This window comes from Dipodomys merriami, unplaced genomic scaffold, assembly GCF_024711535.1.
Source record: "Dipodomys merriami isolate MVZ:Mamm:240054 unplaced genomic scaffold, mDipMer1.0.p SCAF_13, whole genome shotgun sequence".
In the NCBI taxonomy this organism is placed as follows: domain Eukaryota; kingdom Metazoa; phylum Chordata; class Mammalia; order Rodentia; family Heteromyidae; genus Dipodomys; species Dipodomys merriami.
The window spans coordinates 16504393-16518107 of record NW_027202604.1 but is presented as its reverse complement, the minus strand read 5'-3'; the positions used below and the strand labels follow the sequence as shown (position 1 = coordinate 16518107).

The window sequence follows — 13715 nt, the reverse complement described above, 5'->3', positions numbered from 1 at the left end:
GTTGGACAAATGGGATTGCATTAAACTGCAGAACTTCTGCATGGTAAAGGACATAGCTAGCAAGATCAATAGAAAGCCCACGGATTGGGAGAAGATCTTCACCAGCAATGCAACAGACAAGGGCCTCATATTTAAAATATACTTAGAACTCAAAAAATTAAAAAAAAGTAAATACAGGAAGTAAAATTCTCACTTATGTTCTTTCTAGATTTATAATCAGTAGAAAAAATCTTGCTCTAGAAATTGTTGCAGAATTAAATGGTGACATTTACAAAGAAAAAAAGAACTCAACAAAGTTAGTCATTTTTATGCTGGAATAATTACAGTGACTTGTGCCAATTAGCCTGCTAAAGTATGAGGCAAATTCCTTTGAAGTAGCAATTTGATCATGGAGAAGTAGGCAATTTAGAGAGCTATAATAGAAGAAGTCTATCTGCATTTTTTTTTTTTTCTTTTGGTACGGTCATGGGGCCTGAACTCTGGGCCTGGGCGCTGTCCCTCAGCTCTTCAGCTCAAGACTAGTGCTCTACCACTTGAACCACAGCACCACTTCTGGCTTTTTTTTCTGCTTATGTAGTGCTGAGGAATCGAACCCAGGGCCTCATGCATGCAAGGCAAGCGCTCTACCACTGAGCCACCTTCCCAGCCCTGCATCTTTTTATTTTATGAGAGCAATTGGCACATACATTTGATTTTCTGGAATGCTTACAAAGGTATAGCTTTCTCTCAATTCCCATATGTTTTTATTTTTATTTTTTATTGTTATTTTAAAGGTGATATACAGAGAGTTACACTTACATAAGTCAAGTGATGAGTACATTTATTTTTGGAAATTATCACATCTTTCCTTGCTCTCTTCCAGTTTTTCCCTCTGCCCTCTCCCACAAGTTGTTTAGTTCATTTACATCCTAGTACCTTGTGAATACCACTGATGCATTTGTTCATCCTTTATCCCTCCATTTCTTTTTTCTTCCCTTACTCTCCCAAAGACAGATAAACAAACAAGACAAAAAGAAAAGAAAACAAAAACAAAAATAAAGAAAAAAACCTCTTCATTTCCTGGAGTTCATTTCCATAAATATTATTTTATATGGTCAGACACACATAGGTACTGCACTTTTTGTATTCTTCCTCTAATAGTAGCCTCCTTTTGGCCTGCATCTTGAAGATTAAAAATGAAAAGAAGGAAGAAGTTTTTCTTTTTAAAATTATTAATTAGTTGTGTGAAGAGATTATGAATACAATGCTTCTTGTTCAGTGTTACCCCTTCCATTGCCTTCTTAACTTTTCCTTCTCTCATCCCTACCCTCAAGTTATATAGTGCAATTTTTACATAATATATATTGAATATAACATCTGCATTTCTTTACCCTTGCTCCATTCATGTCCTCCACTTTGCCTACTCCTAAAACATGTTTCCTTTTCCTGATATTCATTTTGATAAACAGTTAATAAGTTGTTCAATGGAGTCACATTTTAGACTTCTTCCCTAAGAATAACCTCCTTTAGTCTGTTTGCATGTATAGGAAGAGCCCTGTATATAGTATCATGCATGTTTGTAATTTAGATCTAGCTTCCACATATGAGAGAGAACACATGCTGTTTGTCCCCCTGAGTCTGATTTACTTCACTTAATATAGTTTTTCTAGGTCCATCCATTTCCATGAAAAATGACACAATATCATTCATTCTAATAGATGAATAAAATTTCATTGTATACATGTACCACATTTTCTTGATCCATTTACCCATTGTAGAGCTTCTGGGCTGTTCCAAAACTTGGCTTCTGTGAATAGAGCAGCAATGAACATGCATGTGCAGGTTACTTTACCATATTCTGACTTGTGATACTCTAGATGCCCAAAAGTGGTATGGCTGGATGGTAAGGTAGTTCTATGTTTAGTGTTTTGAGGCCAAACTTCCTAAGGAAGTATAAAATATTCCATACACATTTTCTGTTTCATGTAGAAAACTCATAGGTGTTTTAGTTTAGTTTAGTATAGGTTCAGTAAAATTTAATAGTGAGACAAGGCTGCTTAAGAAAGCTGTTTTAAGACTATTTTAATAGTATAGAATGTCTAAGCTGGGCACCGGTGGCTCACACCTGTAATCCTAGCCACTCAGGAGGCTGAGATCTGAGGATCTCGGTTCAAAGCCAGCCTGGGCAGGAAAGTCTGTGAAACTCTTATCTCCAATAAGCCACCAGAAAACCAGAAGTGGCGCTGTGGCTCAAGTGGTAGAGTGCTAGCCTTGAGCTGAAGAGCTGAGGGACAGCGCTCAGGCCCAGAGTTCAAGCCCCACGACACCACTACCACCACCACCACTACCACCAAAAAAGAATGTCTAGAATATGGGAGAGAAAAGTTTGCTCTGCACTTGTCAAACAACATTTGGAATTCTGGAATAAAATTTTAAGATGGTAATTGATAAACCAAAATGAGTACTGAATGAGGAAACTTGGAAGTACATAACTTGAAGGAAACAGGTGTGCTAATTGGTAAACATCTAGGCACAGTCAGGCCCGAGTTCAAATACAGTTTGTACAGATGATTAGCCACGTGAATTTGTAAATGTCCCAGTCTCCTTCAGCTTCTTTTATCATTGCCATTGCACTTGACAATCTCCAGTCTTCTTTCTAATCTCTTTCCTTTTTCTTTTTTAGGTTTTTCTTTGATCATATCTTATCAGATAGCTGTTTTATAAACTGTTAATGTGGTCTTCCTAAAAATGTTCCCATGCTCAAAAACTCTCAGTGACTCCCTCTCCATTGCCTATAGAATAAAAAAGCTTGCTGTTTGAGACCATTAGCCACATTTTTCCAAACCAGTTTTCTATATTTGTCTCCATATCATCTCATCAATTTTTGGGGGGATTTGGCAGCTCTCTGTTTCTTCTTTTTTTCTGTTTCTTCCCTTGCTTTGCCTTCCTTGTCTTTCAGTGTCTTTTTTTTTCAGATCATAGAAAAACCACATCTCCACCTGAAATATTCTTTTTCATTTACAGCTCCTTTGCAAATGATGACATGTTCATGTGGCCTTTATAGATAGTTCCAGAAGTGGTGTTGCCTTTTCCCCAAACCACCAGAGTCTTCATATGGCACTTTGTTTTTAATCTTCTCATTTAGTTACTTTCTAACTTTCTAGAGATTTCTAGGTGCTACATTGCTATTATGGTTACTTATGGTAACCATATTTGTCAACAATGAATGGGTTATACACTGTAACAGTTTAAAGAGGGAATAACATTTTATGGATGATTAAAATCCATAAATGGTTTCAAAGGTAAACTTTATTGAGCAACTACTACTATGCTCAGTTACTGTTAGAGGCACTGGAGTCTGGGCATGAATCTATAATGTATATCAAATCATGGCAAGTGCATAAAATATAAATGAGGATAAGAAATATGGACAATGGAAGAAGTGTTTTGAAATATAGAGGGGAAAAGAAAGGGTTCTCGGATAGCCAGAGAAGAAACTCTGTATCAGAATTAAAAATTTGATAGTGGCTCACACTTGTAATCCTAGCTACTCAGAGGCTGAGATCTGAAGAATACAGTTCGAGGTCAGCCCAGCCAGAAAAATCAGTGAGACTTTTATCACCAATTCACCAACAAAAAGCCAGAAGTGGATGTGTGGTCTAAGTGGTAAAGTACCAGCCTTGAGTGAAAAAACTTAAGTGAGGGAATGAGGCCCTGACTTCAAGCCTCAGTACTGGCAAATACACACTATTTTCTTTTTTTTTTTTTTTAGTTTAATCCCTTTACATACTACCTGAATAATTTAAAAATTAAGGTCTCACAGATGATGGCTATTAAGATTTATTTTTCATAGATTAAGTCAGATTAATAGCTCTTAAATAATCCTTTTAATATTGTTGAAAAATTCAACTTACAATGTTTTAATAATTAATGCTAATTTAATTTTCAAGAATCATGCATTGTTCTAACTATAAATTTCAGAATTGATGGAGCAAAAGCAAATCTAGACAGAACTCTAGTTAAAAGAGTACCTCCATTACCAGAGCCTGATTATCCTTCAACTGTAAGTTGTATATTATCTTAAAATTTTTTCTTATACTATTTTAATTCTTAAGTAATTCAGTCTTAGTATAGCTAAGATTTAAAAAGAATTGATATGTTTTAAAATTGTATATTTTATATTTAAAGTTTCTTCCTTGGTTTAATTGTCTTTTTGTATTTGTTTTGACAGATGACCAGTGAAATTAAAAAAAAAGGAGTAAGTTTAATTTTTTGTTTTGGTTTTTAAGATAAAGAAATAATTACAAGGCAGTTTGTTGTAAGACAGTCCTCTAAGTTCCATTCTCGGGAAGAAGGAAATTTTGAAACATTTTTGTTTTCTTTATCTAAGAGAACAAGCATGTCATAGAGAACAAAATGGGTTTTAACAGTTACATTTTTTTGTTGCTACTCATTATTTAAAAGTTAATTATATAAATATTTAAGTTTGTATTCCAAACCACTGAAAAATATTTAAAGTAGCTGTACAAAGGAAATATATCTCTCTTTTAAAATTAGGATAATAATGGATTATCCTAATGTTAATATAACTGATGATAAATTATCTACTCAATAATACTTATCAAGTGTCTACTATATGTAGATTTTGTATTAGGAGCTAGAGAAAAAAGTCAGGATGGGTAATAACATGGGACTATGATAAGACTGGTAAAAAGATGATATATAAAACTGCTTTAATAACAATAGATACAAAAATTAATGGAGCTGGTTACACAAAAGAAGATATTATGCAGTATGTGTTCAGATGAGGCTGTCTATTTTCTAAGTCCACCAAAGTTTCCTTTAGATGTAGAGTTGAAAACTATACCTCCTTGTGAATTGAGGATATATGGAAGAACTTATTAGCTAGTCAAAGTGTTTCTTTTTTCTGGTGATGGGTTTGAACTCAGGTCCTGGAGTTTTCTTGGCTTGCTTGTTTGGCTGGTGCACTACCACCTGAATGATGTCCCCATCATTCAGGTGCTTTTTCCTTGTTATTTTGGACTTGTGGTCTTGAGGGCTTTTCTGCTTGTACTAGCTTTGAATTGCAATTCTCTAGATCTCAGCCTTTTTCGTATCTAGCATTACAGGCATGAGTTTGGCCTTATGATTGTTTTCTACTGGCCTGTCTATTCATGTACCTGTATTATAATTATATAAGACTTGTAGAATGTTGCAATGTTTCTTAAGGCCAGTCCTCCACTGTAGATTTTTTTTCACAAGGATTTCTTGGCTATTCTTGCATATTTTTTCCACAAAAACTTTAGTATCAAGTTGTCTAGTTTCATAAAAATGTAGATATTTGCAGGTTTTAAATAGAAATTGTGTTAATCTGTGGGCAAACTGAAACTTTCATGATATTAAAATGTTGCTAATAAGATCAGGTATTATTTTTCCATTTGCCCATTTTTGTCAGATTTTTCATTCTTATGGGAGAATTTGTGAATTATGCACACTCTTGTATCAAATTATATCACTTGTATCAATTATACCACTCTTGTATCAAAATACAATTGTCAAAACATAGGCTTTGTTTCATAGTATATACTCAGCAATCAGAACAATGTTTAACTGTTTATTAAATTAATGAACATTTGTTCAACAAAAGAATAATAAGTTAGACAAGGATTACTTTTGTCTGGGGAAAATGAAGAGTATAAGAACATTAAGTTGTCAAGAACTTATCACAAATAAAGGATAAAACATTGCCTTTATAAGGCATAGTTTTGGATAAACTAATTTTAATCCTGAAAACATGTTTTTATAGAATATTGTTATTCTAAAGGAATACTATCATGGGAAGACAGAGCTTAGGAGTTGAATTGAAATATACATCACACAGATGATTTATTTTTTGTTATCATCTTCTCAGTTCAACTATATTTATATGAAGGAGTGTGTAGAAAGTAGTCCTATAGTACCTATTCAGAAAGAATGGCTGGACCACATGTTAATGCTGATACCTGAGCATTTAAAAGAAGGGAAAGAAAGAGAAGACCTGATTGAAAGCCTCAAAAATGAGGTATCAAGTGATTTTGAAAAAAGCATGAAGAGATATTTGGGTAAGTAGCATTTGACACTTTTACTTTTGATCCTAAAACTGAACCAACAATAGATGTAAAATGAATAATGTACACTATATATTTAAAGTGTATGGGGCCAGGCATGGCGGCACATGTCTGAAATCTTAGCTAGGTAGGAGGTGGAAGTAGGAAGTCTTTGAGAGACCTTATCTGAAAAGTAAAGTAAAAAGGGCTAGAAGTGCTGTTCAAGTAGTAGAATACTTGCCTAGTGAGTGCAAGGCTCAGTACTGAAAAAAAACCCTATGTATATATTTCCTAGATATTATTTCTACTTAATTTTTTATTCTGAGACTGTGAAATAATCAAGAATTTTTGTAATTTAATGGCTTGGTAATTTTTGTGACTGTCTGATTTTTTAAACTTTATCTTTACATTAGCTATCTTATTTACAGGAATATGAGAAAATATTAATTAGAAAATATTAATATTAATTAATTTATTAGAAATATAACCTTTACAATTTTTACTGAAGTTTTCTCTCTCTCTCTCTCTATCTCTCTCTCTCTTTCTTTCTTTCTTTCTTTGGTTGGTTGTGGGGCTTGAACTCTGGGCTTGGGCACTGTCCCTCAACTCTTCAGCTCAAGGCTAGTGCTCTACCACTGGAGCCACAGCGCCATTTACAGTTTTCTGATGATTTATTGGAGATAAGAGTTCCCAGACTTTCCTGCCTGGGCTGGCTTTGAACCACGATCCTCAAATCTCAGCTTCCTGAGAAGCTAGGATTTCAGGTGTGAGCCACCTGTGCCTGGCATAGTTTTTCTTTTCAAATTGAAAGACACACACATATACATATGTACATATATATATAATATATTATGAACAACTTGTTTTGAAATGTGTATACATTTTGTAATGCCTAAGTTAAGCTATTTACCAGACCCCATGGTTCGTCTTTTTTTTTTTTTTTTTTTTTTTTGGTGATGGTATTAGGTTTGAATTCAGGGCCTTGAGCTTGTTGGACAGGCTCTACTATTGAGTCAAGCCTCCAGTTCTTTTATGTGCTGGTTATTTTTTGATAGGCTCTCGCTTCCTCTCTAGGTGTCTACCTAGTTTGCAACCCATTTATTTTGGGCCTTCCATTGTAGCTAGAATAATAGATGTGTGTCCAAGTGAATAGTAAGGATGTGCCTAAGTATCTAGCTCTCTGTTGAGAAAGGGTGTCATGAATTTTTCTGCCCAGGCTGGCCTCAAACTATAATTTGCCCAATCTCATTCTCCTTAGTAGCTAAGATTACATGCATAAGCCAAAAGTTCCCAGCTTACCTTTGGCTTTTATTTTTGTGATAACATTTAAATCTCTTCTGTTAGCAGTATTCATAGTATAATACAGAGCTAGGTATAGTGGTTCACTATTATAATCAACCATTGTAGAAGTGGATGTAGGAGGATTGTGGATTGTGACTCTAGAAGTGGAGGTAGGAGGATTGTAGTTGAAGGCCCACATAGAAGAAAGTGTGAGATTCTTTTCTGGAAGGAAAAGAAATCAATTGAGAATATAGCTGTCTGAGTTCAAACCCTATTACTACAGCAAACAAAACAAGTCATTGTTTTTCTTTATGGTCAACATATTTTACTTAGGTCTCCTGAACTTGCTCTTTGTATCTGACTTAACATCCTATCGCCCAAACTTCCTTTCCCCTAGCCTCTGGTAGCTACTATGGGAGGTTTAAAAATTTATTAAAAAAATAAATTTCAAGAGATCATGCCAGTGACCTTTGAGTAGACAGAAAGAAAAAAAAGGATTATCAAGTGCTTTTCTATCTGAATTTACTTTAAAAGTAAGGTTAACATAGTACTAAAAGCTTTATGTTGTTTCAAGTAATATCTTTTTTACTTTTATTCATTTTAATACACAACGCTTTGTAATATTCAACATCAAAAGTTAGACTTGGATATGAATAGGTCTTGAAAGAAATTTCAAAAAAATTAATGCATTACAAACATGTATTTTAGTTCGGAGTGTTCTTGTGAGACCGTCAATTGACTGGCTTGAAGATGAAGGAGGCCCCTTACCCGAATCCCCTCTGTGAGTAAATGATTTTGATAACGGTGATATCCATATGCCTTGACAATGAACTCATCTTATATTCAAGTTTAAAATGATGAAATTAAAAAATGTTTTGACATTTGGTTCTGCTTACACAACCAGGAGGGCCTTTATGAATGAATATCCAGGTTGAGCTTGAGTAAACTTTGGTGTATGTTAGGAGGATTTTTCTATTAATTTCTCCTAATCTGAAATACTGTATTCTTAACCTCTGTCTTTGGTAACTAAGCCACAGAAGAACACTCATATTGGGTTTAGGAGTCTGTGTCATCTTTCTTTTCTTTGAAGTTAATGCACTTTAAAAATTTTGATGTTTATTTTAACCATAAGAATTATTTCTTAGGGGCTAGGAAGGTGGCTTAGTGGTAGAGCACTTGCCTTGCATGCATGAGGCCCTGGGTTCGATTCCTCAGCACCACATAAGCAGAAAAAGCCTGAAGTGGTTCTGTGGTTCAAGTGGTAGAGTGCTAGCCTTGAGTTGAAGAGCTGAGGGACAGTGCCCAGGCCCAGAGTTCAGGCCCACGACCAGCCCCCCCCCAAAAAAAAGAATTATTTCTTAAAATATAGTATATATTGTTTAATCATATTTTGCTTTTCCAGAGGTCTAGATTATTCCAAACCATGGCATTCTAGCTATGTGCATGCAAGAAATCAAATATTAGCTAATTTGCACATTGTTCATCCAACTATGAAAATATTACTGGACCTTGGTTATGAAACATTTGCTGATAAAGTTTTGCTGGACTTTACAGGAATTAGGTAAAATTTTGTATTGATTAACATTTAAAGTTTGAATATTTCTTTAACATTTATTTTTGTCTGCATAACTTTAAAATAATTCATAAATGTTCAAAATGTTTATATATTTGAATTTAAGTTTTTTTCCATTTCAATAGTTATTTATTAAAACCAGATTTATGTATGTGGTACTCTGTGTTCAATTCTCAGCACTACTCAAACAAAATGAAACAAAACAAAACAAACCCCCTACCCAAGAAGCCTCTAAAATCCTATCATATTTCACTCTAGAATTTGTTTAATTCATTTTTATTTTTCTAATAAATAGAGATAGAGGCCCAATTGATTGTGACACACTAAAAAGTGACTTATCACTTCAAACTATGAAAGCAGAAGAAAAGATAATGACCACATGGTATCCAAATGTTATAAATCTCTTTGTCAAGAAAGAATCACTAGAAGGCATTAAGCCTGATAAATTGGAGTCCTTCTATAACTGTGTTTCCATACTTATGTCAAATCAGGTAAATATACATATATTAAATTGTAATATTGTTAAAATCAACTTGCTATTTTAAATAAAATTTTATGAAACACAGTGCTAATTAGATTGAAATGAATTAAGTATGTCTAATTACAATTTTAATTTAAACAGATTTGATCAAAAAGTACTTAGTTTCTGAATAAGAGTGGGACTGGGGATGTAGCTTAGTTGTGGAGTACTTGCCTAGTATACATGAGGTTTTGGATTCGATTCCCATCACCAATGAACAAATGAACCAATAAACAAAGACAGAGGAAAGCTTAAAAATATGTGTCAATAGTATGAATAATAATTACTTGATTCATGCTTAAAGACTGTAAGGTAATTTCCTAGGTTTATTGGAGTATGTTAAGAAAAGCACTACACAAGTAAATTTATTTCTAAAGTTATCACATTGTAGGTTGGTTGATTTTCATTTGGTTCTCTGTAAAATGTGAGTTCAAAACGTTATTGATTGCCAAGTGCTGGTGGCTCATACCTATAATCCTAGCTCTTCAGGAGGCTTAGATATGAGGATCATGGTTCAAAGCTAACCCAGATAGGAAAGACTGTAAGAATCTTATCTTCAAATAATTACTGAAAAGCTGAAAGTAGGACTTTGGCTTAAGTGGTAGAGTGCTAGTCTTGAGTCAAAAAGCTAAGCCCTGAGTTCAAGCCCGAGTACCAGCACAAAAAGTGTTATTATCTTTCACTGATAATTAATGCAGAATATTAATTTCTGCAATTGTGTTGCAAAACTTTACTATTGTATGATATAATGCTAGAAAATCAGTTTTGAATTTAAACTGTCCCTTTGGTAAAGATCGCTAAAGATTCTATTGAATTTTGCCTTGCATCTTTAAGTAGAATAAATGTTTAGTATCTATCTCTACACATGATTTTCTTTCCACTTTTAAGAGAAAATGATTATTTGGTAAGAAGTAAAAAAAAAAAAAAAAAAAAAAAAAGGTAATTTTAGAGATCATTCAGATCCACATTTGTTGGCTGGCCTGAATTTCTAATAGTTGATTTTGTGAAGGAACGCATTTTTTATTCTTAGACACATCATGCATCTTTCTAGGTTCTAGGGGCTTTACCTTCATCAGGTGGTGTGCTAGAAATATGGCTCTCCAAGCCGGGTGCTGGTGGCTCACGCCTGTAATCCTAGCTACTCAGGAGGCTGAGATCTGAGGATCGCGGTTCAAAGCCAGCCCGGGCAGGAGAGACCGTGAGACTCCTATCTCCAATAAACCACCAGAAAACCGGAAGTGGCGCTGTAGCTCAAGTGGTAGAGCGCTCGCCTTGAGCTGAAGAGCTGAGGGACAACGCCCAGGCCCAGAGTTCAAGCCCCACGACCGACCAAAAAAAAAAAAAAAAAAAAAAAAAAAAAAAGAAATATGGCTCTCCAGAAGGAAAAACACCCAGAATTCTAGTGTTTCATGATTTCTGCTATGTAAATAGTGTCATCACGGTGAGTTTCAGGTTGCTTAGGTTTAGCAATATCATTGGATATTCAACAATTGGCTCTCTCTTGTGACAATAGGAACTAGCTTTAGTACACCACATTCTATGTGCATTGCTACAATATTACCTTCAGGTATCAGGTCTTCCTTATCTCTAGTTTTCATATTGCTTGGCTCTCTAGAATATTTTATTTGCCAGGAACAGACTTATTAAAGAATGCAGAAAATTCTAGATTGCTGTTCTTATATTGTTGATATTTTATATACAACTTTTGATTTGTGTATATAGTTGTATTTATTGTTTTAGATTCTATTCATAAAGAATATTCTGGAAATGGTGGTGTGGCTCAAGTGGCAGTGTTCGCCTTGAGCTGAAGAGGTGAGGGACAGTGCCTAGGCCCAGAGTTCAGGCCCCACAACCAACAAAAAAAAAAAAAAAAAAAAAGAAAAAATAGAATATTCTGTGCTTAATGGTGATAATTTCAGTGCTACTGTAGATGATTTGGTAGAATGGCTTAATTATATGCAATAATTTACTGCTTTTAGGAAATTAAATTTGTACTTTCTAAAATAATAGTAATTTTATGATATCATATAGCTAAAGGATTTCTTACGAAGAACTGTAGAAGGATTTGTAAAGCTCTTTGACCTAAGAGATAAAAGTGGGCTGCCAATATTTACGATGGAATTGACATTTGATGATGATAGAATAGAATTTTATCCTTCTTTTCAAGATTTGGAAGATGTTGTTTTGGGAATGGTAGAACGAATTGCTGAAGCTCTGCAGGTATTACCTCAGCCCTTCCTGTCATGTTCTTTAAATGTCTCCATTCAGAATTTAAATTTATTTGCATTGAATATCTCTATAGTATTTGTATCTCTTTGTTTTGCTTTTCTTTCCAGAAATATTTCAAATTAGAAAGTGGTTTCCTTTTGTAAACATCTTCCAGTTGAAGATGAAGTTTCCTTCTTTGATCTTTTCTTATATTTACAAACTAATTATTTGTTCATATCTCCTCTTTACTACTGAATTGTGAGTTTCTTAAGAACAAGACCTGCTTCACATTTGTTCTGTCCAATGTTCTTCAATATGATCGCATTGAAATAATAGTTAATAGTAATTTTTGAGTGAAAGAAAACAAAATCGGTTTAAGTTTTTATATTTGACTATAAGCAATTCACTTTCAAACTAATAATTTGCATTGAGTTACATTTTTTGGACCTGGAAATCTAAAGAGAATGTTAAAATGTAGTATAAGATCTCCATATAGATTGTTTGCAGTTATATATTTATTACATATGTTTTTATTTTTTGTGTTAGCGTATCCAAACAGTTCCCTCTTGGCTATCAGGATCTCAACCACCTGTAAATCTTGATACAGAACTTCCTGAACACATATTAAATTGGGCACTTGAAACAGTGAAGGAAGCAGTATGTGAGAACTTAGAAGGTGCAAAAAGACATTACCAGGCATATGGTATATATGAAATATTTAATATTTACATTTTTATGACTTTAATTAGAACTAGAATTTGCTTAGGTACTTGGTCTGGGGCTGTTATGAAAGAGCATGAAGAGTCAGAAATGGGCATAAATGTGACTTTTGGTAGAGTCAGGGATCAAACCCAAGGAGAATCGAATTTTGTTAAGCAGTTCAAATGATGAATGGATATTAATGGAAGCAAGGTGATAAAGGGTAGAAAGAAGAGATCTTGGAATAAGGAAAATTCTAAATCAAAGTTAATAAAATCAAGCTAGTTTCTGAGAATAGTTTTGAAAAGCTGATAGCATAATTTTACTGGTCTGTAGTCTCCTTAAATGTGTATGAGATCAGGATGGATGGTTGTTGTTTGACAGCCTATTAGTTAAAAATCCTGTTATGTGACATTATCTATTTTTTAAGTAGCTTAAAAACATTGGATTTTGTATTGACTTTATTTTAAAAGACATTTAACTTAGTTGACTAAATCTCTCATTTTAATCTGTCTATTATTTTAAATATAGTAATATATGTTCATGCTCTATTAATATAATATTTGAGGAATGGGAGTCATAGTTCAAGTGGTACAGCACCAAACATAAGCTAGGCAAGGGCTTAAGAAATACGAACACAAAAATACACTTGAGTAGGCTACCCTAGTGTATGATAATGCAAACACATTTTACTCAATGCTATTGCAATTTTAAATTAGAGTATTAATTTTCAGTTGAAAAATATAATTGGCTCCTGGATGGGACTGCAGTTAAGATGATAGAGAATTTTCAGGCAGAAGATCATACTTTTGATGACTATACAGAAGTAAGTAGTAATTTTATTTTTTAATTAATATTGTTTAGTAAAAAATTAGGATCTCTCTGTTCTAGGTATAAATGCTTCAAGTAAAGTAAATAGAATTTCTTAAAATACTTTAGTAAATGAGGGCTGGGAAGGTGGCTCAGTGGTAGAGCTCCTGCCTTGCATGCCTGAGGTCCTGGGTTCAATTCTTCAGCACCACATAAGCAAAAAGAAAAAAGCTGGAAGTGGCACTGTGGCTCAAGTGGTAGAGTGCTAGCCTTGAGCTGAAGAGCTGAGGGACAGTGCCCAGGCCCATAGTTCAGGCCCCACGACCGGACCCCCCCCCAAAAAAAAAAACTTTACTAAATGAATTGGCTTACCTCATAATTTCATCAGTCATTAATTTATTCATTCTTTGACTTAACAAAAATTTCTTTGTCACATTCAGACACCTCACAAAAATTAACAACACAAATATTATGCTCAGGAACTTAAATTTGGCCTGGAACTCTGATGTAGAAATAACAACTATAACTACAGATACTGGAAAGGGGATATGGACAAAGT

At 34.1% G+C, this 13715-nt stretch overlaps 1 protein-coding gene across 3 annotated transcripts in view; it reads left to right on the top strand.

Annotated features, from left to right (window-relative positions):
• Dnah12 (dynein axonemal heavy chain 12) overlaps positions 1 to 13715 on the top strand; it is a 167218-nt gene that overhangs the window by 5366 nt on the left and 148137 nt on the right. For all 3 annotated transcript variants that reach the window (XM_070018739.1, XM_070018740.1, XM_070018738.1), the window contains exons 3-11: positions 3961 to 4042; positions 4211 to 4237; positions 5891 to 6080; positions 8055 to 8127; positions 8749 to 8907; positions 9215 to 9410; positions 11471 to 11659; positions 12194 to 12350; positions 13081 to 13172. In XM_070018739.1, the coding sequence (XP_069874840.1) occupies positions 3961 to 4042; positions 4211 to 4237; positions 5891 to 6080; positions 8055 to 8127; positions 8749 to 8907; positions 9215 to 9410; positions 11471 to 11659; positions 12194 to 12350; positions 13081 to 13172 (1165 nt within the window). The remainder of the gene's footprint in view (positions 1 to 3960; positions 4043 to 4210; positions 4238 to 5890; positions 6081 to 8054; positions 8128 to 8748; positions 8908 to 9214; positions 9411 to 11470; positions 11660 to 12193; positions 12351 to 13080; positions 13173 to 13715) is intronic.